General features: G+C 37.1%; 1 protein-coding gene across 1 annotated transcript in view; it reads right to left on the reverse strand.

Annotated features, from left to right (window-relative positions):
* The window catches only part of LOC127071833 (Krueppel-like factor 6), a 342,252-nt gene that overhangs the window by 13,331 nt on the left and 303,921 nt on the right, over positions 1–25,000 (reverse strand). Inside the window, exons 2-6 of the mRNA XM_051011572.1 lie at positions 18,895–19,068; positions 18,373–18,618; positions 17,242–17,453; positions 15,889–16,115; positions 1–458 (exon numbers count right to left, since the gene is read on the reverse strand). The exon at positions 1–458 is cut by the window's left edge and continues 13,331 nt beyond it. Coding sequence (XP_050867529.1) covers positions 283–458; positions 15,889–16,115; positions 17,242–17,453; positions 18,373–18,618; positions 18,895–19,068 — 1,035 coding nt within the window. The 3' untranslated portion in view covers positions 1–282. The remainder of the gene's footprint in view (positions 459–15,888; positions 16,116–17,241; positions 17,454–18,372; positions 18,619–18,894; positions 19,069–25,000) is intronic.

The raw sequence follows: 25,000 nt of genomic DNA on the forward strand, positions 1-25,000 counted from the left end.
CTCCATTTTGCCACGTTCGACGACGTCATTTTTGTTCGTCCATCTTTCCCTTCTCTTTTTCTTTTTCCTCTTCCTTTTTTCTTTTTTTTTCTTCTTCCTCTTACTCTTCTTTTTCCTCTTCTTAATCTTCTTCTTCTTCTTCCTCTTCTTCTTCTTCTTCTTTTTTTTCTTCTTCTTCTTCTTATTCTTCCTTTCCTTATTTTCGCTTTTTCTATCGCCGTTTCTCTCGGTGGACCGTCGCCATTCCGCGCGGCTTCGAGGACCGCTCGGTGAGACGATGGATTATACGTGTCTCTTCATGTGGAGCGCGAGGTGATCACTGCGGGAAAAGCATCGGTCGCAATGCCGACATTTGAACGGCTTCGCTCCGGTGTGCTTGCGATAGTGACGCGTTAGCTCGTCCGAACGAGCAAATCGCCATTCGCATCCTTCCCAGCTGCACTTGTACGGCTTCTCACCTGTAACAGAATCATAATAGTCGATCGATTATTTACATATCTCGATCCATTTTATCTATAATGCGATGTAACTCAAGTTTTATACTGTATTCTTAGATTTTACATTTATTCTTTTTCGGTTTTTTCCTTTTTAACATCCCGTGTGATATTTTCATCGAAAGTGTAAATTTTTTTAAAGATTTTTTCTAAAGTTGTATATCGAGGACTGAATAATATTAATAGTGCAGATTATAGGATATATTATATAATTTATATATATATATGTGTGTGTATAGTTTATTAATATATATAGTTTGTCTCAATGACAATTGTTTTTCACGTTGTTATAAATATTGTATTATTAATATATGTCAAAAGCAAAAATATTAATCACGAACCAAATATCTGTCCGAAACGTCTTATTTAATGTTTCTCATTTTTCTGTTTCATTTTTTCTATCTTTTTTTCTTTCTTCTCGACGTGAATTAACGGCCAACGTCATAGCTTTTTTTATATATTTTTATTTTTATTCATTGTTTTAATAAGATAGAAGACGATATAATAATGATAAGAATTTGTATATAATTATAATCTTTTTCTTCATTACGTTTATATATTTATTTTGTTGTTATTTTTATATAAGGTAGATTTGTAAACTTATAACGATAAAATATTTTTGATTATGTTTGTATCTATTTCTTACTTATTTAAAAATATATACGTAAAGTATAGAAAGTTTGAAACATTCAACAAAACATTGGAATAAAAAGAAACTAATATTGTATAAATATTATTGAACGTTTATAAATCTGTGTTGCAGGAAGTTAAAAGAAATTTTCTAGAAAAACTACGACCTATAAAAAAAAAACTTTCTTCATGATAATAAGCATCTTATTTTCTCATTATATATTTTTCAAAATTACTTCATGGAAAGTATTTATCTCTGCAAAGTTTCAAATGCAAACTATTTCAAGTACTCCCATATGTACTCTTAAATTGTACATGTACACACTAATACTATATCATATTATGACTTCAAAGTTATAAACTTCAAAGTTCTTTTCTAAATAAAATTTAATATTGTAAATAAAATTTTCAGTGCCTATTTAAAGATTAATATTTAATAACAATACAATAATACGATATAATATAAAAAATATATATATATATTAAATCAAAAAATATAAATATATCTACATTTTATGATTATATTATATATAATCATATTTTAAACAAAAACAAATATACATATAAAAGATTAATATTCCGTTTCTATCCGATTCTCAAAAACGTCAAAAGATTTATCGAAATTTGTTGAAGTTTGCATAGAAGATAAACAAAAGAAAAAAATAATAGATCTCGTGCGAAGAGAGCGAAAGAGAAAAAGAGGAAGAGAGATAAAGAAATAAAAAAAAATATATATATATATATGTGATTGACAAAAGAAATAAGAGTATATTATTAACCCGTAAATAAGCCATTCGTAGAGTATGGAAGGTAGCCGACGTTGATGAGGCTATGCCAGAGAAGAGACAATGCAGAGTCACCACCTGTGGCGCAACGTTACCGAGCTTAACAAGCTAGGCGATGTAGATAGAGAGGAGAAGGAGAAAACATCGAGGGGGATGCCGAGGGATGGAGGGGTTGTTGGACGGGATCGTACAGATCGGAGAGTGCGCGAAAGGTTACGAACCCCCTGTGGAGTTTCGGTCGACTCGTTCGTTACGTTTTCCGTACGAATGAGTGAGAGGAGAGAATGAAGATCGAAAGAAAGAGAAATAGAAAGAGAAAGAGAGAAAGAGACAGTGATTGTATCGTTCATCGGACTTGCAATAACAAACGAAACGACTCTCTGTGTACTACCCTCTCTTTAAAACTGTTAGAACTTTTTTCTCTGTCTCTCTTTCTCTTTTCTTCTACATCTATCGAACTCCTCTTTTTGCTATTACTTCGAAACCAACCTCGAACAATCGTTTTCTCTCTCTATCTCTTTCTCTTTCTCCTCTCATTCTACTTCTTCTTCTTCTTCTCTTCTCTCTCACCTATTATTTCTTTCTATTCCTTTTAGTTCACACCATCCAACGACCTTAAAGATGTGGGCCTCGAGTGGACGCAACCCAATTTTCACGTCGACGAAAGAACTACTTCGTGCGGAAAGTCAGAAGAGCTAGGCTATCGAAGGTGTCAGCAGTTATATTAAAGCTGCACATTCTCTCTCTCTCTCTCGGTTTCTTTCTTTCTGTCGTTCTATCTTTCTCTCACGCTTGCTCTCTTACTTTCTTAGGTTTTCTCTCCGGTATACTACCACCAACGCCATTGAAGTACAAATCGAGCGAGAAAGTTTGCTGCTACCTTCGTCCTTCATTCCTTCCCTCCCTGTCTCATATCCCCCTGAAGAATCAAGAATAGACATCGAAACTACGTTTTAAACTCGGTACCCCTAGAGACAGAAGGGTGTGAGAGATGTTCGTAATTTACGATATCGAAGTAAATAGAAAAGTTTATGAAAAATTTCTCGGTTCGATTGGAAGAAAACGAAGGAAAAAAATTTCTACGACTTTATATGTTCCGAGTAATTCGACCGATTTATACCTGAGATCGATGAGAACGTCGATAAATAAAAAATATTTATCTATGTCTATACAATTAAATATAATCGTATATAGGTATATATATATATATATATATATACATATATATGTGCATACCAATATATAATACTTCGATAGAAAAATTTCACGATAAGTAAAACAAATGATGTAATTACATCGATTAAAACAACACAATTATTTCTCGTACGTATAAATACATATTATCGAAGTAATTTCGAGTGAATTCGAGTCACGAAAGGAACGGCGAACGAACAAAACCGAAGAAGAATTCGATCGCTGGAATTCTTCGAAGGAATACGCACGACAGTTTTCTCGCGAATAAAATGGAACGCGGTGAAAAATTTATCTGCGCGTTCCTTTCCAGAGAAGAATAGAAAGAAGAGGAGAATGAAAAAAGAAAAAAGAAAGAAAAAAAAAGAGAAAAAGAGAAAGAGAGAGAGAGAGAGAGAGAGATAAAGGAAGAAAGAAGAAACGCGTATGTTTTCTCTCGCTGGAGTTCGAAGGAGCATCGTTTCCCGTCAGGAGGTGACGCCAACAAATCCAACCGGTACGTGGTAACGCATAACCAAATTCAACGGTTTCCTCTCTCCCTTCCTCCTTCTGTTATCCCACTCTTGGAAGTATCCTGTGCTCCTCACCCACCCATTGTGCATCACACATCTTCCGCCAACGACACCCGACATTTCGGCAGCGAGCGACTTTAAAGGAAAATACGGCACACGTACTCGACTCTTCCTCAGAATCCTCTTCTATCCATCCTTCTCTCTTCCTTCTCATTCCCTCTTACCCTCTTCTCCTCCACCCACACTACTACTACTATTACTACTACTATTACTACTACTACTACTACTACTTCCGTATTACACTATCACCCCTTTACCAGCATCCCCTTCCTGAGAAAGTCATCCCTCTCTATCCTATACTCGTACCAACCCTTCTTAGGTTAACGTTCTCGCGATGCCGAAGAAAAATGGCGACGTGGAATGAACGTCGGTTCCGCCTGGAATTGCTGCTCCTTGCGACGCGGCAGAAAGGAAGTGTTCCTACCGCGATAAGGATAAAGCGTTTTCAAGAGGATGACAAGGGTCGCCACGAGAAGTCTCCACGGGTCTGCTACTGAACGTAGGAAAAGGGTGGGCCTCTTTCCTAAGGGACGGCTACGGAATTATCTCGAAATAAAGGGATATCGATATTCTGTGACATATCGAAAGAAACATTATTCTTTTCTTCTTCTTCTTCTTCTTCTTCTTCTTCTTCTTCTTCTTCTTATTCTTATTCTTATTCTTATACGTTTCTTTTTTATTTTCTTTTTTCAAATGAAAAATGAAGTTAGGTGTCGATGTATGTGAGATGAATTTTTAATTTCTTTGATTATAAATGAATTTCAAATCTATTATCTCTCTTTCTCTCTTTCTCTCTCTTTCTTTGTGGATATATATATATATATATATATAATTATTTTAAAACTTGGCGATAATCTAATTTCTAATATTAAATAAAGTAATATCATATATGAAAAAGTTATGAATATTTTAAAATCAATAAATAAAAGGAATAATAGTATAAAGAAAATAAAAAATAAATTCTAATTGAAATTTTTGTATGCGTGGGTATATATATACATATATTATATCATGTATATATATATATATAAATATATATATATATATATATATATATATATACATGATACAATATCAAAGTATTTACTACTAAATAAATTTCAAAACAGAAAAAATAAATCAACCACAATTCTTTAATACTTTAATGAAGTTTATTTAATTAATATTCTATAACGCTTTAATCAAATTTAATTACAAATTCGATACTTGAACATATTAAAAAAACAAAGAAAAGAAAAACTAAATTAAATCGAAAACAATTCTCCGCCCGTAACAATTATATTGAAATTTTAAATATATTCATAACCTTTATGATCTTACACACGATCAAACAGACATATTAGAAAAATTAATAAATAATATTTTATTTTTAATGATGTACTTTACAAAGGGAAAAGAAGAAAGAGAGAGAAAGAGAGAGAAAGAGAGAGAGAGAGAGAGAGAGAGAGAGAGAGAGAGAGAGAGAGAGAAAAGAAAAGTAAAAAACAGAAACATTGCCAAAAAGGGGATCGAATATCGAGTAATTACGGATAACGATTATCGGATGCGTTACATGACCGCATACAAGCTCGAACGTGAACGTCGAACTGTGGAACAAAGTAGCCGCTAGGTTACATGCTCGCGTGCATAGTGCTCGCGCGCACATTCACTAACGCACGCGAGCATGTAAATTGTGGCGCATGTGCCGATCTCAACGGAGAAATGGATTGTAGGTAACGTAACCGGGAACGTGTATATGCATATAACATGTAACGCGCAGCACGCATTTTATCGCCGCATAATGGCCTCCCGGCGGTTCGTTACCACCTATGTAATAAAGCCATATTAAACAAGATGGCTCAAACTCAAAGCATTACCCTTTTCAAGCTTCCCTCGTGGTAAACGCGTATTATAAATGCGGAAAATGTTTATCGAAAAGTTCAATTTTATAGTACATAGCTCCTATATATTTTATTACAGACACATACGCGCACACACACTATAGAACTGAACTAATATATATGTATATATACTATAAAATAGAATTAATATATATATTTTTTTGTTGTTAAAAGATATAATTAGATGTCAATAGAGAAATATATGAATCGGATATAAGATTGAATTTCGTAGGATTCGGGAGAAACTGAAAGACGTGGCGAACGGTACGAAAATTTTTCATTCGAATTCGGAACGAAAAGCAGAAATGGAATTTGCAAGGGACGTGGAAAATTCAGGACGAGTCATGCATATTTGTCGGTTTCATTGAACGCACGGAACACCCTCAGGTAGCAATGGTAATTACGTGCGCGTTACGGTTGACGTCCCAGGATCGCAGCTATGCTCGTGACGTTCCATCTCGATTGGAAAATGGATATTACAATATACGATGCGTCGCATCTATGTATATATATATATATATATATATATATATATATATATATGTGTATATAATGTATATATAAATATATATATATACATATATACATATATATATATTATATATGGATTATACGTGCGTTACATCGCGTACATGCTCGCACGCCTCTTCCTATATGCGCGTGACATAGAGAAGGGTTTGTCAAAATTGCGGCCAATTCTGGATGGTACTTCCGTCAAACCACGGAGAATGAAGTACGATCCGAGAATATTCGAGGGAGAAGAGCGACTGAACGAACCTTCCCGCTACCTAGATATATTCCAACGCAACAACGTCGGAGGACGATGGAATCTCGAAATTTCACAAAATGTTTAAATTTCAATATATATGTATGTTGATATATAGCACCAAGCGAAAAGAACGGTTTTCTTTTGGTACGAAGGAAAAAGGGAAAGGAAATAAGGTCGATTGCGAAAAGTCGAAGAAAAAGATCGCGTGATTCTTGAGAAATTCTGCACACTTTAAACTCCGCCCTCTCTATATCTCTCTGGAGACCTCGTTTCGTCAACTTCAGGAAGATCTTGAATGAGATGGTTATCTTTCGCGTGTAATCTTTTTTTATTTTTTCTTTCTTTCTTTTTTTTTTTTTTTAATTATAACTATATCTCGTATGCATGTATGTATGTATGTACGTACGTATGTATGTACGTATGTATGTATGTATATATGAATGTGTGTTTTCTCTTCATATATTACCCTTTGAAACGGAGAGTTATCATGAATAAATAAATAAATAAATAAATAAATAAATAAATAAATAAATAAATAAATAAATAAACAAACAAACAAACAAATAAATAAATTATCGAACTAAAGTATACATCACGAGCGTCGAAAATATTAAAAACACGCTTTTATTTCTTACCTCAATCATTTGTTCCCTGAGCGAGTAACAAACGAAACTTAAACTTCAAAATTAAAAAATTGAAAATTAAAAAATAAAAAATTAAAAACTTCTAATATACGAACGATAATAAAAAATAATAGGAACGATCGGAAACGAGTAATAACAAAATTCCGTCTATTTTAATAGTAAGCCATAAGTTCTCTTTTTCTCGAAAGCGAATCGACAGAGGGGATGAAGGTTAGGTGAGCTTCAGAAAGAGAAAGAGAAAGAGAAAGAGAAAGAGAAAGAGAAAGAGAAAGAGAAAGAGAAAGAGAAAGAGAAAGAAAGAAAGAGAAAGAGAGAGAGAGACAGAGAGAAGAAGATGAGAAGAAGAAAGAGAAGGAGATCGTCTCTTTGCTGTGAAAGAGCAAAAGGATATAGTAGTGGGTGTATGGGTACTAGGGAAACGATTTTTCTACGTCCTACCGTCCAGCCTTTCTCGCTTTTCGCGCGACAGAAAAGGGAGATCGGGCGAAAGCGTGGAGGAGAGGAGGGGAAGAAAGGGTGGTGAAGAAGAAGAAGAAGACAGAGAAAAAGAAAGAGAGAGAGAGAGAGGGAGGGAAAGAAGGGTAGAGAAGGTGGAAGTTGGTATTGCGTCGATATGTCAGTCCGTCCTGGCAACGTGTGCTCGTCGTCTTTGCATTTTATTAAGTCCGTTGGCAGGAAGGATGTATGGGGTACCTTCAGTCATGTCCCCGTGGGATAGGACAAGCGGAATTTATGGCCAAGGATTCCACACCAACCTCGTCCCTGCAACCCCCTTTACAACCGAAGACATTTCGCGCGAAAACGTTTCGGCCGAGAGAGCGCATCCAATACTCCTTCTTCTTCTTCTTCTTCTTCTTCTTCTTCCTCTCTCTCTCTCTCTCTTCTCATTCTCCTTCTTCTTTTTCTTATTTTTCTTCTTCTTCTTCTTCTTCTTCTTCTTCTTCTTCTTCTTCTTCTTCTTCCTCTTCTCCTTTGGTACTCCCTTCTCACGTGGCCCAACGTGACAGATCGCTCGGGAGAAACGACCAATTCGAGATTTTATCCCGCACGAAGGGTCCTCCTCGCATCGCAGAAACGTCGAACCAGCCGACACGTAGGGAGAAGCTTTACGTCCTTTCGTTACGTTGAAAAAGGAGAAAGAAGGTGGAGGGATAGAAAAGAGGAGGAGAAGGAGGAGGAAGAGGAGGAGGATGGATGGATGTCGTCGAAGACCTCTCAACGAGATACCACCACTTCCCTCATGGTTGGTTCGAGAAAAATTTGTAAATCGCCCGTTCCTTCGTTTCCTCTTTGGCCCTACTCTTTCTCTCTCTCTCTCTCTCTCTCTCTCTCTTTCTTTATCACTCTTATTCATTCTCATCCTTTTTATCGGGAAAGCATTGGCCAAGTATTTTTTTCCTTCTTCTTCTTTTTCTTCTTCTTCTACTACTTCTCTCGGAGAAAAATATTCCATTTTTCGAACGGTAACGTTTGCCTACTTCTTCCCTTCCTCTCCTCTCCTATACTTCTATCCCTATCCTTCTTTCGTCGTCTACCACCCATCACCCATCTTCGAAAATACGGGAGACTAAGCGTGAAAGAAGAGCTCGCGAGAAGCTCCGGAGAAATTACAGACTATTCTTTCCCGCAAGAAGATTTTAAATTACATTCTTTCGGGAGGAAGAAGAAGAAGAAGAAGAAGAAGAAGAAGGAGAAGAAGAAGAAGAAGAAGAAGAAGAAGAAGGAGAAGAAGAAGAAGAAGAAGAAGAAGAAGAAGAAGAAGAAGATGAAGATGAAGATGAAGAAGGCAGAGATAAGAGAGAGAGAGAGAGGGAGAGGGAGAGAGAGAAAATATAGGCTGCTATTAGAGCGGAAAGTATTCTTCTCTTTTAACGAGAAACGTTGCGTAACGAGTAAATAAGTACGAAGAAATGTTTCTTCTTATTCTTTTTTTTCTTCAAAGGGAGACACATCGGAGGAGAGACCACATTTACAAAAAAAAAAAAAGAAAAAGAAGAAACAGCACGATCTATAGGAGATAGAATTGATCGTGATAAATTAGAGATTTCTAAATTTGTCGACTTTGATGCGCAGCACGTAGAAGGAGTGTGTAATCGTTTGCTCTCGAAACATACAACATACTTCACGATCGATATTGCGGTTTTAAGCGGGTACCCAGTGTTATACAGCTCGATGCAAATTTAAAACACCGAAATCGCCAAGCGCGTTTTTTATTCTCTCGGAAATCATAAAAACCGTTCTACTATTTCGAAAGAGCCTTTTGTTTTTTACATTGTTTCTATTATTTTTTCAATCAACACAAATATGCTTTACGATTTTTATTTGTTTACACGAGTATATATAAAAATAAGACCATTGAATTCGTACGAGTATTTTGTTTTGTTTTCCCTTTTTTTCTGTTTTTTGTTTATTTATTAATCTTTTTCTTTTTCTTTTTTTTTTATTTTTATTGTTGTATATAGTCTATATGCATTTTTTAATACTACGCGTATACGATATTATTTATGCATATGTACATATATGCATGTACGTATACAAAATAGGCCTACCGAAGCCATTCGACGCTTTTGTTTTTTACATTGTTTCTATTAGTTACTTTCCTTTTTTCTTTTTTTTTTTTTTTTTTTTTTAACAAACACGAATATACGTAGTACTTCGCGATTTTTATTTATACATATATACGTACGTGCATACCTAAAATAAATACGTCGAAATATATTTCGCCCTTTTTGTTATTTATATTATTTATATCATTTCGTTAATTTAACAGAAATATATAAATATATATATATATAAATGTGTGCTTATGTATTTTATAATATTATTCATATAGATAAACGTACATAAAAAATAAGTTTCGTCCAATTCATTCATAAAAACCTTTTTTTTATCCTTTCCATTTGAAAGTATCTCCGAAAGAACACAGAATATATTTCACGATCTTACCTATTTACATACTCGCATATATATATATATATGAAATATAAGTCAACAAAAAAATATCCATTCGAGAAGTATCCTACCTTTTTTTTTCTTTCCTTCTTTTTCATTTTCCTTTTTCCTTTCCTTCTTCTTTTTATAATTTTTTACATCGTCTCTCATTTTCTCTCTTTCAATGTAAAGCAATGTAAAGCGATATAAATACGTAAGCACATACTTGGCGATTTTATTTATGTACCTAAGCGAGAATATAAAAATAGATTCATCGTTGTACAACTTTATTCAATCGTATTCAACTTTTCTATCCGGATGCAACAGAGTCGCGATACAGAAGAAGAGATAGGTGGATATGCGTCGAGCGTGCAAGATCGATACGAGCTCGTCGAAGAAACGGATACGAGCGTCGGAGCTGCGGCAGGCCGCAGATATATATGCGTGTTCGTAAGCATATCGTAGGCGAGATCATCAATATACTCGTACTCAAAGGTCGTCGTCGTTGTCGGGGTCGTCGGTCCTAGGACGACGAAGGAAGGAAGAAGAAGAGAAGGAGGAGAAGGAGGAGGAGATGAACGACGAGAGAAACGTTCGTCTCGATGTTGTGAGATGCGGTTTCGCCGTGACGCCGTCGTCGCAAGGAGAGAGAACTTCGACGACGTTTCCGATTGTTTGCGGTGCGAGCTCCGTCGCCAGAGACGACGGATCTAACTTTGGTGCGATCGCGTGTTTCGAACAGTGCCCGAGGTGCGAATCGATGCATATACATTCTCTCTTCAATGACTACGTTATGTACTACATCTATACACACGTATCATGTAACCACATGTATACAGATATATGTGTGTATATGTAAATTTATATATATATATGTATAAATAATACGTATAATATATACGTGATTGTATATCTGCGTGTGTATATATATATATATATATATATATATATATATTCTTGTTACGATCGACTAGCTTGATATCAGGCTTATACATAGATAGCTTTTGCTGCCTAATGCAGAAACAAACTTTCGTGTAAATAATGTCTATGTAATAACCAGTCGCTATTATCCGGGAAACAATCTGTGGCCTACCATTACGAACTCCATGTCTTTGCTTAATACAATTAGCGAACGCTCGAAAAGCAACAAACGCCTACCTGCGTTTTATTCACACTGAACACCACTATCACTTATGTCACGACTTACTCGATTCTTTCTTTATTTTTTATTTTCTTTTTTTTTCTCTTTTTTTTTCTTTTGTTGTTTTTTTTTCATAAAATTGCGATACGATCGTATTGGAATTGGTAATAAAATAAATATTCTTTGCCAAGTACCTTTCTGTTTTTTTTTTGTTTGTTATTGTTATTATTATTTTTTTTTTTTTTTTACTATGATTTCCTTTGTAATTGCACGAATGCGCTTCGCGTGTATTCATAATAAATAAATTTCCAATTCATCGAGCTCAAATGACGGAAGAGAAGCAAATGCCAAAGGATTAACCCTTTCGCACTCCAATTATATTTGACCCATTTTGTCAGCCTGGATCCCCAATTCACTTTGTTTGCGAGCGAGACTTTGTTATCGAATAAAATCATTTTTTACGCATCGATAATGCCGAAAGAAGTGTAGATATATCGAAGAACATAGAAAATCGATAATTCGATGTAACATCAAATCTATTCGTTTACCGTATTGTACAGTAATTGTTCTCGTCCCATAAAATTTTCTCCCCTATTACGTAAAACCTCTTACGTGGTTGATAGTTAAAGATCGATGATAAAAGATTGTCGATAAAGAAGGAGAAAGAAAGAAAGAAAGAAAAGAAAAAAAAAGAAAAAAGAAATATATAGTCCGACTTGTTCGTAGAAGACGCCTGTGGTCTGGTCTATCGAGAACCGAGAAGGAGGCAGGAGAAATGGACTTTGAATTTGCGGTCTAAGCGTAAAAGGAGGAGACACGTTCAATCGCGCAGATGCACTTGGCTCCTGCAACGGCGAATACGACGACTACACGGACGACAATAGCGTCGTCGAAGGCGAACGCGACCGAGTTCAGTTTCTCGAGCCATTATTTACGAATCGCATTACCTCGATGCGCACCGCGGCCAGAAACTTCGAGCAATAGAGTATATCCCCGACGACGTATCGCGTCCTCTTTCTTTTCTCTTCGAATCAATGTACCGACAAACTTCGAATTACCGTCGCGACGCCAGACAAAACCCACCCTCCAATCTCCCACCAACCTCCACCTACTACTCACCCTATCCATTCTCACTGTCTCTCTTCTTTTGAAAGCGCAAACAAGAGAAACAGAAAGAGAGAGAGAGAGAGAGAGAGAGAGAGAGAGAGAGAGAGAAGAATGGAGAAGAAAAGACGTTCATATTCGCAAAAGGAAAAACCGTGGTTACAACGAAAAGGTATCATCGTCGAATGAGATATTCATATTCTTCGAGTTGCTCGAGAATGCATCTGTTGTTCGTGCATAAAAAATACGTTTGAAACACCCTATCTCTTTTTTTCATTTTCTTTTTCTTCTTCTTTTTTCAATCTCTCTCTCTCTCTCTCTCTCTCTCTCTCTCTTTTTCTGCGTCTGCTATGTCTTTCTTTCTCTCTTTTTTACTCTTTCATCCCTTCTCTCCTTCTCCCCTTTAGTTTCGTCTCGAAACTGTTTTCCACGTTTCGCCGATATAAATAATTCCCAAGCGTTTGCGCGCCTTCCCCTTCCTCTTCCTGTCTGATTTAAGATCGACGATGGGTGTTCCTTACGAAAATGTTTCTCTCCGTCCGCCAACGACCCTCTTATTCCCCCACTCTCATCTCCTGCCGCCCACAACTCAAATTACGATACTTTGGCCGACCTACTTCAGAATATCCACGTTACACGTTTACAAAAACACGCTTGCGGTATATCGAAAAGACGTGATCCTTGAAAACGAAATCTCTTGAATGAGAAGAAACGTACCCTGGAGATCGATAAGTCAAACATTGTTCCAACTTGAATCTTCATATATTCCATGCGGATATCGTATATTAGATAGTACATGGATAACAAGATTTTCCTAAAGGATCTAACACTAAATTTAAGTACGATCGTTGAAACTTTATTAGAACGAGTTAGATAAGTTTTATTTTTATCGTACGAAAGGATATATATAACGCAAGGCGACTGACTTTTCCTTGAACATGTCGTTTCTCTAAATAGGATTCCGTAAAATTTTATTTTCGTATCAATATACATATGTGTATATACATGTATGTATATACATACATACTATCTACTACCTGCGATCGATCGATCACGAATTTTCCCCCAATTCCCACGAGAAAATTGTCCATGACGAAACATCGGGTTACTAGACGAAATGGAAGAAAGAAGATACGAAACTTAATATGTGTCGGAGGATAAATGTAACCAAGAGAAAGAAAGAAAGAAAGAAAGAAAGAAAGAAAGAAAGAGAAAGAGAAGGAAAGAGAAGAAAAGACAAGAAAAAAAGAAAGAAAAAAATTGTTGTGTTCACCCTCGTGAAAATGTTGCGGGTTACTTGGACAAGGGTTTATCTTAGCACCCTCGTTCTATGATGGTACACAGTACCTATCTTTTTCTATACCTCTTTTCTTCTCTTCTTTCTTTATCGTTTCTTCATTTTCTTTCTCCCATTTCTTTTTCTTTTTTACCACTCGGAGAATGAAAAATGCATTAAACTAAAAATTCTTCCTTAGGAAGAAATACACGATTACACATCGTATCGCGTTAGGCAAATTTGTCCTTCGTGATTATTTCGTTTCGAGTTAACTTGACATAACTCAGCACGTGGAAAAGATCGAATTCGCGACCGGTTCGACGTTCCATTTCGTAGCAACGTCTTATCGTCCTATTAGAATGGAATTAAACAGAATAGACGGCTTTGGCTGTTAAATCGCTTAATCGGATCGTATCGATTCGCTTACTAAGACCGCAGGATGAAGGAGGATCTTTGATAGATAGATAGATAGACAGACAGACAGATAGATAGTCAGACAAACGGACAGACAAAAAGAGAAAGAGAAAAAGAGAGATAGGAAGAGAAGAAGATAGAGAAGGTAGGAAATGAAAGGAAAAGAAAGAGTACACTGGTGGAAGGAAACTTCCACTTGCACGGATATCTGCATAGCGAAAAACCCTCAAGAGGAAACTTTACGGACAGAATTCGTAACGAACCTTTAGGTCGTAGCCTTCCTTCGTCGAGTTCGCGGCAAACGTGAAGGAAGGAAAGATCAGCTCGAGGTTTCGTATCCCTTCGTATCCCGACTTCACTACTACGACCTTTCTGTAGCGCCCCGGGTAATTAGATTCACCGTTCGAGATCAAAGTGTACCGCCATTTCCATCCATGCCAGTAGCTTCACCGTACTTTTCTATTTTGTCACTTTTTCTCCATTCCTTCTATCTTCCTCTTCCTCTTTCTCTTCCTCTTCCTATCTCTATCTCTCTCTCTCTCTCTCTCTCTCTCTCTCTCTCTCTCTCTCTCTCTCTCTCTCTCTCTCTCTCTCTCTCTCTCTCTCTGTTTCTCTATCTTTTCTTCCTTCCTTCTCTCGATTGACGCAGTGAAGGTTTACGCTCATGAACTCGTCGAAAGATTACCGACAGGATGTTTACTTTATTCTCAGTCGAAACTTAAATTTTTCTTATATTTAAAGCATAATTAACAAACAGGAAAACTTTTCTCAATTTTCGATCGAGCTAAAGACGGTCGTTTGGCTTTGGTTGAAAAGAAAAAAGAAAGAAGAATGAAGGAATACTGAAAGAAGAGTACATCTTGTAAAGTTTTTCATACATTTTTGAACGTTTCTTTTTCCTTTTCCTTTACAGCTAAAGCAAAATTAATAAATGGGAAAAGAAAAATTTCTTCTTAATTCGATCGAGCTCGAAGATCGCGTTCGGTTGTTAATAAATGAAATGAAAAAAAGAACGAAGAGAAAAAAAAAGGAAAAGAAAAAAGGAAAACAAGAGTATAGAAAAAATGGTCGTAAAATGGTCGGAGCTCGTAAAATTTTCGGCCCGTCTAACATTTCTTATTGAACAGAATTAGCGAAATGGAGTAGACGAAGACATCGGCCGAAATTTGTTTCGCGAACTTTCGTGAAGGAAAAGCAAGTGTTACATTAGCGTCGTCGTCGTCGTCGTCGTCGTCGTCGTTGTCGTCGTCATTCCACTTCCCTCCCCTCCCCTCCTTTCCTCTCCGTAGCGAACGTAGACGACAGAGGGGTGGTAGTATTACTGCGTCAGGACGAATTCATAACAGAGTCATAATTGCGGGGAAGGGTGCAGGCGGTATGCATAATCCCGCAGTTAGCAGTTCTGCTTAACGATCCGCGAGAAGCAATCCCAACGCGTACCTGCCAAGCTCCTGCAGGATGAAGGCGTCCCGGCCGACTCGTCCCTTATTACCTATCCTTTATCCTTTCCATCTCTCCCTTTTCCCCTTTTTCCTAGCTCCCTTGAAAGTCAGATAAGCGTGGTAGTAAAAGAGAACGTGGCGTTGCGGTGGTAGAGGCGTGTGGCTTCGAACGCCTGAGAGTGACGTGGCAAAAACCGTGAACAAAGAGGGACGAAGAGGGAAAGAGGAAGAGAGAGAGAGAGAGAGAGAGAGAGAGAAAGAGAGAGGATGGAAAGAGGATAGTGGTGAGGTTCGTTAATTACAACCCTCCGTAGCCAACGCCACCGCAGTCGACCGCGACGAGGAGAAACAGAATTGGTGGAGCGTCGCTACGCGTTACTAGCCACGCTAATATCTCTCCCCTCTCACCTCTCTCTTTCTGTCTCTCTTTTCTCTTCCTTTCTCTTCCTCTCTCTCTCTTTCTCTTTCTCTTTTTACATTACTATATCTATCTCTTTCGCTTCTGTTAATAAACTAGCCTTTGGAATGTAGGATTAGGATCAATCCATAGTCTCTGATAATTTGTTTCGCGATATACAAAGTTTGTTTTACGATTAAAACAGTGATTTCACTCACCCGTATGTGTCCTCTGATGGGCTTTAAGATGCGAACTCTTGGTATAAACCTTTTTGCATCCCGGAAATTGGCATTTGTGTATCCTGCGTTTCGTGTCGGGTGGGCTGTGCTCGTGGCTCCTCGCATGATGCCTATTGGATACCGTGCTCGCTGATGCACTCGCGCCTGTATGCGCGTGCTGTGTGCTCGCGACCGCTGAGAAGCCATTTGCCGTCATGGAGATTAGTCTAGGAGACAAAGCAATTGTTTTTCTCGTTGTTCTTAAAAGAATATGAAAACGAAGAGAATATTAAGTGTAATTAAGAATTATTGTGTATTTGTTCTATTTTATAACTAAATAAACAATAAGGTTTTTGATATTTATTATTGAAAATACCGAGATTAGTTATTCAGGGATTCCCAAAGGTTGACAATTAAATTAAATGCCTGTAAATTCTTGAAATGCGATTCGCGATATCATTCATGATTTTGAATTTATAAAAATATAATTAACTGATCGAATCACAGAAACATGTCGAAGTATTCTTATCGCAACATTGATTGATTTTTAATTAATCAATGTTTATTATTTTTATAAAAGGTTATCTTAACAGGATTTTTCAAAATTACGCAAACATATTCAATAAATGTCTTTATTATTTAGAAGCATTTATATATGCGAACAAACTTTTTCAATGATGAGTATTAATAAGTCCAAATTGAAATATAATTAACTGATGAATATTTACAAACGATGTTAAGAATACATTCAATCGACATAAAACCAAAACTCAATGAGTTTATTAAAAGAAAACAACCACTGCATCACATGTCACGTATTTCAGATCGATGAATTTATTCTTTTCTTCTTTTTTTATTTCAAGTCATTTAGTAATTTTTATTCAATTACTTTTGAAATGTATTAATAAACAGTTCGTAATAAAAAGTAATTATTGTCATAACTAAAGAACAATTATATTATAAAATTGGTATAATATTTTCCCTTATGTTTAATTTTTTTAAGTCGATTTGAACGTATTTTTCTATTTTCGTTGAATATTTTGAAATTTTGCCCACCTAAGTAAAACTTTGGGAACCCTTCGAATTCGTTTAATCGAATACTATATAATATTATTTGAATAGTTTATTATATTAATAATATAATAATTAATTTACATTGACTAAAAATCGATTTGATGAAAATTGATTTAATAGAAATAATCGAATATAATCGGAAAATTTAGAAAAATGGGAACATCCTTAAAACGATATTTTAAAAGACGTTTTACACTTTGCTATTCTCATAGACGTTACGTGAACGCACTTGCGAGAGGATTGCGAGAAAGTAGATACTAGAGTTTTACGAGGACTCACCTCGCGACGCCCTGCGCGTTGCTGGTGGTAACCCTGACGATTGCACTCCTACCGCCCGTTCCATGAAGGTTGAGGTTGTGCACGTCGAGCATCGAACTACCGCTCGACGAGTGACTGGAGTTGGAATGACCTTGACCCGAGCCTGGACTCGACGGCGGTGTCAGGATCTGACCTTCGCTCTCACACCCGCTGTCCTCCTCTTCCTCGATCTCCTGTTACGTTAACGTCCATTTTCATTACGCAACGAGAGAACAATCATAACGGAACTTATCTTTACTTTCTAATCCCGTCAATGAAATATCGTAATATCGATTTGATTCACATGAATTACGGATATATTATATGTATACAGGGTGTATCGTTTCTGTTTCTTTTTTTTTTTGCAAAAAATTGGATACGTTTCATGAAGGACTGAACTTAAAAAAAAAAGAAAATAATAATAATTATTATAATTGTATTATAAACGAAGAGTTAATTCGAAGATCGATAATTTGAAACGTATAAAAAAAAGATAAAGATTTCGGTCATTATTTATAATATATAGTCTAATAGCAGGTAATCAACGACGTAGTGTTATATTTCTTAACAATTCAGAGATTTTTAATATAATTTATAACATTAATTTGACTTTGAAATTTCGCCTACCAATTATCCTGCAAAAAAAAATTGGCACCATACGATGTGCCCTTTTTTCGTCTCAAAATGAATCTGTAAAAAAAATTTATCCGGTAGATTCAGTCTATTACGAGATTATGCAATTTTTCGAAATAATCGGGACACCCTGTACACAGATATAAGTTACAAATAAGATACTTATTATAATTAAATAAATACGATATTTTATTATCGGAATTTATAGTTTTATCATAATGCATATACGTAATTAAATAGAATAAATAAATAAATAATTGCCATTTTATATTAATTTGAAGAAACTTCATAATTAAAAGACAACACTATTATTTATGAATCAAGTCAAATATATAATATATATGTACATCGATAATGAGTTTGAGAATTCTCAAAAATATTTGATCCCGACGGAAAAATTGTATCTTTATTTTTCTTATCATTCTCTTTCATTTTATTTTACTTTTTTTCTCTTTTTCCACTGAACGATCAATATTGTACCTCGTGTTCCTCATCCTCCTCGAGGTCTTCGCTCGGTTCCTTTTTAAGAATAAGCGTCGTACACGAGAGGGAGGGTGAGCTATCCCAAGATAACGCCGAACACGCTGAACTAGCCGATGACATCGATAAAGAGTCGAGGTGTCGATCGAGGAGATCCCTATCACGGCCATTGTGGTTGTGATCGCCAGGTCCAAATTTGATGTCCTCCAGACAAAGCGTCTCTCTGTCGTCTGACGACGTCGTTACCTTCGTGACAGAGAGAGAGAGAGAGGAAGAGAGAGAGAGAGAAAGAGAGAGAGAAAGAGAGAGAGAAAGAGAGAGAGAAAGAGAGAGAGAGAGAGAAAGAGAGAAAAAAAGAACAAAAAAGAAAGAATAGGAAAGAAAGAGAGAGAGAGAAAAAAAGAAAAGAGCTTGTACTTGAATCGTGAAGATTTCAAAGGGGCGGGGTGTGGTGAATAGAAATAGTTGTTGAAGGGGACTAATGAAATTCATTTTGGGGATATCATTCTTACGGTAACTCACCTCCATTTTGATTGGGGACTCAAATTGTGAGTTGGCGGTGCCAGTGGTTGCCGTCCACGAAATAGGTGGCGCCCTGAAAAGATTCCAGGGTGCTGTGTCCAATTCCGTGGGCAACTTTTTGTACGATTGTAGCTTCGGCTCGTCCTTCAGGTACCTCTCCATCTCGTAGCATGTCTGAAAGAAGAAGACAAGAGAGGTTCGTTAGAGGGTGGATAACTTCTTAGCGATTTCGACGGTTTTTAGTTGCTATAGAACGTTTCGTTTCGTGTCGAGCGACAGAGAAAAATAGATTGAAAGGAAAAGAAATATAGTCTATTTCATTCAACATCTTATATACTCTTTTCATCGACGTTTTCGATTATTTATTTATTTAATTCTTTTCCTTTCGAATAAACGAGTGAATTGTCTCTTTCTTTTTTGTATTTAATCTTATTTTTTTTTAGTTTCGTCACGTATCAAAAGAAATGTTCTTTCGAGTTAAAAGACGGAATTGCTATCTAAACAACGTAGAAATTATTAGTCGAGGCACAATATATATATATATGTATATGGAAGTACGTCGACGTAACTAGTCCGAAGTTAGCAAAGTTGGTAGTCTCCCGTAGGCTGTGCCAGTTTAGGCTATAGTTCCTCCGAGAGAGTGCAAAGTTATACTACCTACTGCGAGGAATTGTGCAACAACCATAACCCCAAATGAGATTACGTCGCCCTAAACCTAGTCAAGTCCCATACGACTCGCCAGCATCCCTACTGACTTCCTTCAGAGACGGGGTGTCTATGTGTTCAACCTATAAACGAACAGAGATGGTATACCTTTCGATCCTATAACAAAATCGATTAACGATATTTTGCTATCCGATATCGATCAAATCTTTCATCTTTTAAAAGCGTTAACGAACTAATCGCTAATTCGAACGAACGAACGAACGGTCCAAAATTTTACCGAGCCGAGTTGAAAATTTCGAAAGATCGATAGAAAAGTACAACGAATACGTACGTATATCCTAGTCGTTGGCTCGTACAAATACGTGTTCGTCGTAAGAACGAGACGTTCTTCTTGTAAATACAAGAACATCACAAACACGATAACGAGATACGATCGTTCGATGCATGCAGCAATAGAGTATCACCCGGCCGTGATTATCATCATCTTGCTTCATACCGCAAAATACCGCAAGGCGGTATCGAACGTCGCTTCCCAATCATCGTAACGCTAATCGAACCAACGAAATAGGAAACGTGACCAAACGCCGTAATATCTGAGCTTGGGGATCGAGAGGAGAGCATCGACAGCGATGGCGAAACGCCACGACGCTTATCGATTCTCCCTTCTTTTTCCTCTTTCACCATCATCGCGCCTCTCTCCGCTTCTTCAACTTTCCATCCCCCCTTTCTATCCCCCCTCATCATCCTCATCCTCATCCTCGACATCGCCTCTCCTCCTTTTCGCTTTCTTCTTCGAACTTTGTCAAGCAACGACGGTGACGACAAGAATTTTCGACGTGGCGTCGAAAAAGAACGCACTGAAAAAGCCGTCCATTTTCTTGTTCGACAAGGATCCTTTAACAGGAACAATAAGACATCGCCACGACCAACTTTCAAGAACGTGCATGATGCCCTTTGATTCCCCTCATCCAACGTTGAAAATAATCGCTCTGCCCGACTTTTCCATTATTCACGATTAAAAGTTTTCCTTGGAAAGGTGAAGAAGAAGTGGTAAAGGGTAAGAAGGGAAAGGAGGAAAGGAACTCCTCTCTAACGACGTTATTATAATCTTAAAAGGAATTTTATCAGAGTCTTGGTAACAGTCTGTTCTTGATAGATGCCGCTGCATAAATTCAGCGTTATTGCCTTTTACTTTCCTTTCCTTTCCTTTTTTTTTCTTTTTCTTTTTCTTTTCTCTTCTACACATCTCATTTCCAATGTTTACAGGTTGTTACGAAATCTTTAGGTAAATAAGGACGATACATTTAAAATCCGATGAGGTTGCACGAAATTATGTTTTATATAAGTCGTAAAAAGATACAAATAATGTTCATTGGTATACCGACGATCTGAAGTTTGAAAAAAATACATAAAAGAAAGAAAGCAAGAAGATAAAAATGTCGGAATTCAATTATGTGGAAGAATTTTAGTTATTCGTTCAAAAATAATCTGCTTTCTTCAGCGTAATATTTCAATTCTCGATTGTTTCATCGTTTGCGTCTAACGATATTTCTATTTTAAATAAATGAGAGAAAGATTACGAAAAAAGATTACCAAAAAAAGAAAAAGGAAAATAAGCCAAGAGCTTTGCACTTAAAAAAGTTGCCAGCTTAGCTTTACGACTCTTGTTCTCGAAAGAAGCTACTGACCAACTCGTCCTTTTTTGCCATTGGCTCCATTAAATACGAAACTGCGTAATAATTCAAGGAAGTTAAGGGAGCCTTCGTGATTCTATCACAATGGCCGCGAGGCCGTTTTCCTGAGCGAGCCAGAATATCGTAAAGAATCTCTTCGTGAAATCGTCCATTATGCTTTTAGACGATCCCACTATGGAGTTCCTTAGAGTCTACGAATATATGATCTACGACTACTATCAGAAATTCTAAAGAGAGAATCATCGTGCTCAGTGTTCTTGGATAAAAAGAAAATCTTTTCTTTCTTAAATAAAATTAACGAAAAAAAAAAAAAGGAAAACGAAGAAGAAAAATAAAAAAAAAGTATCAGCGGATACCAAAACACCGTGTTGTTTTTTTTCCACGAAATAAAAAAACAACACGTGTGTGTGAGAGAGATAGAGATAGAGATAGATACAGAGAAAGAAAGAAAAAGAGAGAGAGAGAGAGAGAGAGAGAGAATTCAGGGTCGTGGATGAATTTTTTTGATAGCACTCTCGTATAGAACGAGCCGACCGACGACTCTCGAGGATAACAGCGTCGTTTATAAATCGACGAGCAAAATAATCTCGATGTTTCCGTGGAAAAACAAACAAGACATAGTCGAGGAAACGAGAACGAAGATTTGAAGGAGTATGGGGAGTGAGGGAAGAACTATATAACAATGAAGTAAGAGAAAGAGGCCGACTATGGAAAGGGACGATTTCTCGAGGCCTTTTATCGAGATCCCCTTCCCGTATACCACTTTCATATGAAATATCCAGAGTTTTTCTTTCTTCTACGCTATCGCGGGGTGGTTTCGATTCACGCGTTAGTCACTCCGTCGAGACAGTTCGACGGTAACGATCTCAGAAAGAAAGCTCGGTGGTAACAATAAAATGAATCATTCTAGGTGATCTTTCGAGACACAGGGAGTCTGAGACTGCTGAAAGAAAGAAAGGAAGACAAGAAAGAAAAAAGAAAGAAGGAAAGGGAGAGATAGATAGACATAGATAGATAAATAGAGAGAGAGAGAGAGAGAGAGAGAGAGAGAGGGAAAAAGATAAAGCTTGGGGAACGAGCTAGTGGTATACCTACGCGTTTACGTGTTGTGTATTAAGAAGAGCCACAGCAGGGGAAATGTTGAAAGAAGAAAAGAAGAAACGAGACGAGTGGAGAAAAACAGAACGATAGGGAAAAGCAAAAAGAAGAAAAAGAGAAGAAAAAAGACACTCCCAGAAAAAGAAAGAAGAAAAAAGACAACAAAATATAAAAGAAACGAAGAAGAAGAAGAAGAAGAAAAAAAGGCGACCCAGTTCGCGAGAGAGTACAGGGAGGTAATCTTCTGGCTTCTCCGTTCGAAGAACTCTCTACGAACTAGATTCGCCTTTTCTATCTCCCACGTACCTGTCATACATACCTACATACACACATACACACACACATACACATCATACATACACACCTACATAGCTACACTCGGTTTCTCGCAATTTCACTGGGAAACGCGAAGTTCCGCAGTATAATTCCGTGGGACTGTCATTAACAGAGCCGGTGGCTCGCTCGAGAGAAAATGAATGATAACCCGAGCAGGATTCTTAGCTGCGCGCGCGAGCGAGACCACGAGCCAACGCGACGCGAGAGCGCACAGCACATGACCATCGACGAAGCTTTTCAGTCTTTCTCTTTCCTCCTCCTCTACACCCCCTCTTCTTCTTCTTCTTCTTCTTCTTACGTAGTCCTACCCATCGGTGGCAGCCTGCCAGGTCGTTAAAGAGATTCCCGCAACTTTAAGGGCGCCGTAAACCCGCGAATTTATCTCGCCTTTTCCTTCACCCCCCTCTCTCTCTCTCTCTCGTCTTCTCCTCCTCTCCTCCACCCCTCCTCTCTCTCTCTCTTTTTTACTGATTCTTTCACTCTTTCACATGCGCTTTCTTCTTTCGCGTACCATCTCTACGACCTCTTCTTTCTCTTCTTCTTTCTTTTTTTCCTTCGTTCTTTCTTCTTTCAACCAAGGAAATTTTCGATCGTCGAGCCAACGACGACCCTTCTCCTCAATTTCCTTTCTTTTTTATTGCACCCATCTTTTTCTCCTCTCATCCTTTTTGTCACCCGACCGACCCCCTCCGAACGCTCCAGTCCCCCTTTCCCTTTCTCTTTTTCTCTCACTCGCTCTTTCCGTCACACTAAGTGGACCGAGTCAGGTGGATTCCAAAAGGATCCGAGCTTTCGGACGACTGCGATTAAATGGAATGTATAGTAAACGTCTAGTTTTGGGTCATTGTGCCGCTTAAAATTGCAGGAACGAAGCTTGCCAAAACGGAGATAACTAGTTGACATTGGCACGTCACGTTGATGATACGATTTAAACGGACTACTCGGATATAGTATATACTTACACTATATGCGTTTATTATTATAATTTCTATTATTGTTGGATTTTATATTATATTATTTCTATTGTATTGGAATATTGAATTCTTATTGAATTAAATGCTCTTTGTTATCTTACGTTATTACGAATATATATACACATGTATACTTGTTAGTTTAGTCATATTAACCATGATTAACGTAGATTTCATTCAAGATAAAAGTAGATATATATATATATGTATTGCATTTATACAAAATTATACATTACATAACATAAAGAAAGTTAAAAGCTTACTTGATATAAAGAAAGTTGAATATAAAAGAAAAAATCAAAGCTAAGGCTTAAGCCTCGATTGTCGTTTTAACTTGCCAAAAGAAAAAAAAAGAAAAAAGAGAAAAAAAACAAATAAAAAAAAAGAGAAAGCATTGTGGTCGCATAACCAGATGGCGATAGCTCCAGTTGAGATATTATCCAATAAAAAAGAAAAGAGAAAAAAATAAAAATAAAAAAGCAATTCTTTTACAACATAACGATAAACAGTAATAACAAAAGATGACTTATATGACATAATCCCGTAAAAACATTTAAGTATGAAACATTTTTATTAATCCTTTCTTCGTTCTTTCTTACTAAAGTTAATAAACTGATCGACATGTTTTCAAGAATTCACGATACTTACGTGAACGAACGGAATGAAGGAAAATCGTGAGGCAAGTAACCGTTTTGGTTCATTGGACACAGGAGAATTCAGTCAAAACTGCAGTTGAGATGACGGTATTCACAGATATACACACATATATATATACACGTATGGAGAGATAGAGAGAGAGAGAGAGAGAGAGAGAGAGAGAAAGACGATGTCCCGGGGTCAGGGTTAACGACGCTAACAAGCCGTGGTTGAGTGACTTACGACTAATTCAGTGGCTCTCTTGTCCTCTTCTCGCCACCGAACGATACCCGAACAGATGCCTCGAGTGCACCGGCTCTTGTCCAGCCAATAGAACGCTGCTATGCGGGCTTCTAGTCGTTCTCGTTAAGGGCTCGTCGTCGTTCTCGTACGACCAAGAACGAGACATTTGCGATTGTTTGTTATTGTTGTGACGTCATCTCGTTAAGAACCACCATGCGTCTAAGCTCGTTAACCAGCAATTTGTAACCGCTTGTAAGATTACGAGAACGATCCAGAAACGCGCAGAAACGCAGCAAAGTAAATTCCCTTTGATATAAAGGTTCATTCGCTAAAGACAAGAGACAAACCTGCTCTTTCTAGAAACGAACGGATTAATTTAATCCAACGGTACATAATATTTATACAATCGACTAAACAACAACGATTTATCGACGTTAAACGAAATATATTACTTTTGAGAGA

This window comes from Vespula vulgaris, chromosome 23, assembly GCF_905475345.1.
Source record: "Vespula vulgaris chromosome 23, iyVesVulg1.1, whole genome shotgun sequence".
Classification (NCBI taxonomy): Eukaryota; Metazoa; Arthropoda; class Insecta; order Hymenoptera; family Vespidae; genus Vespula; species Vespula vulgaris.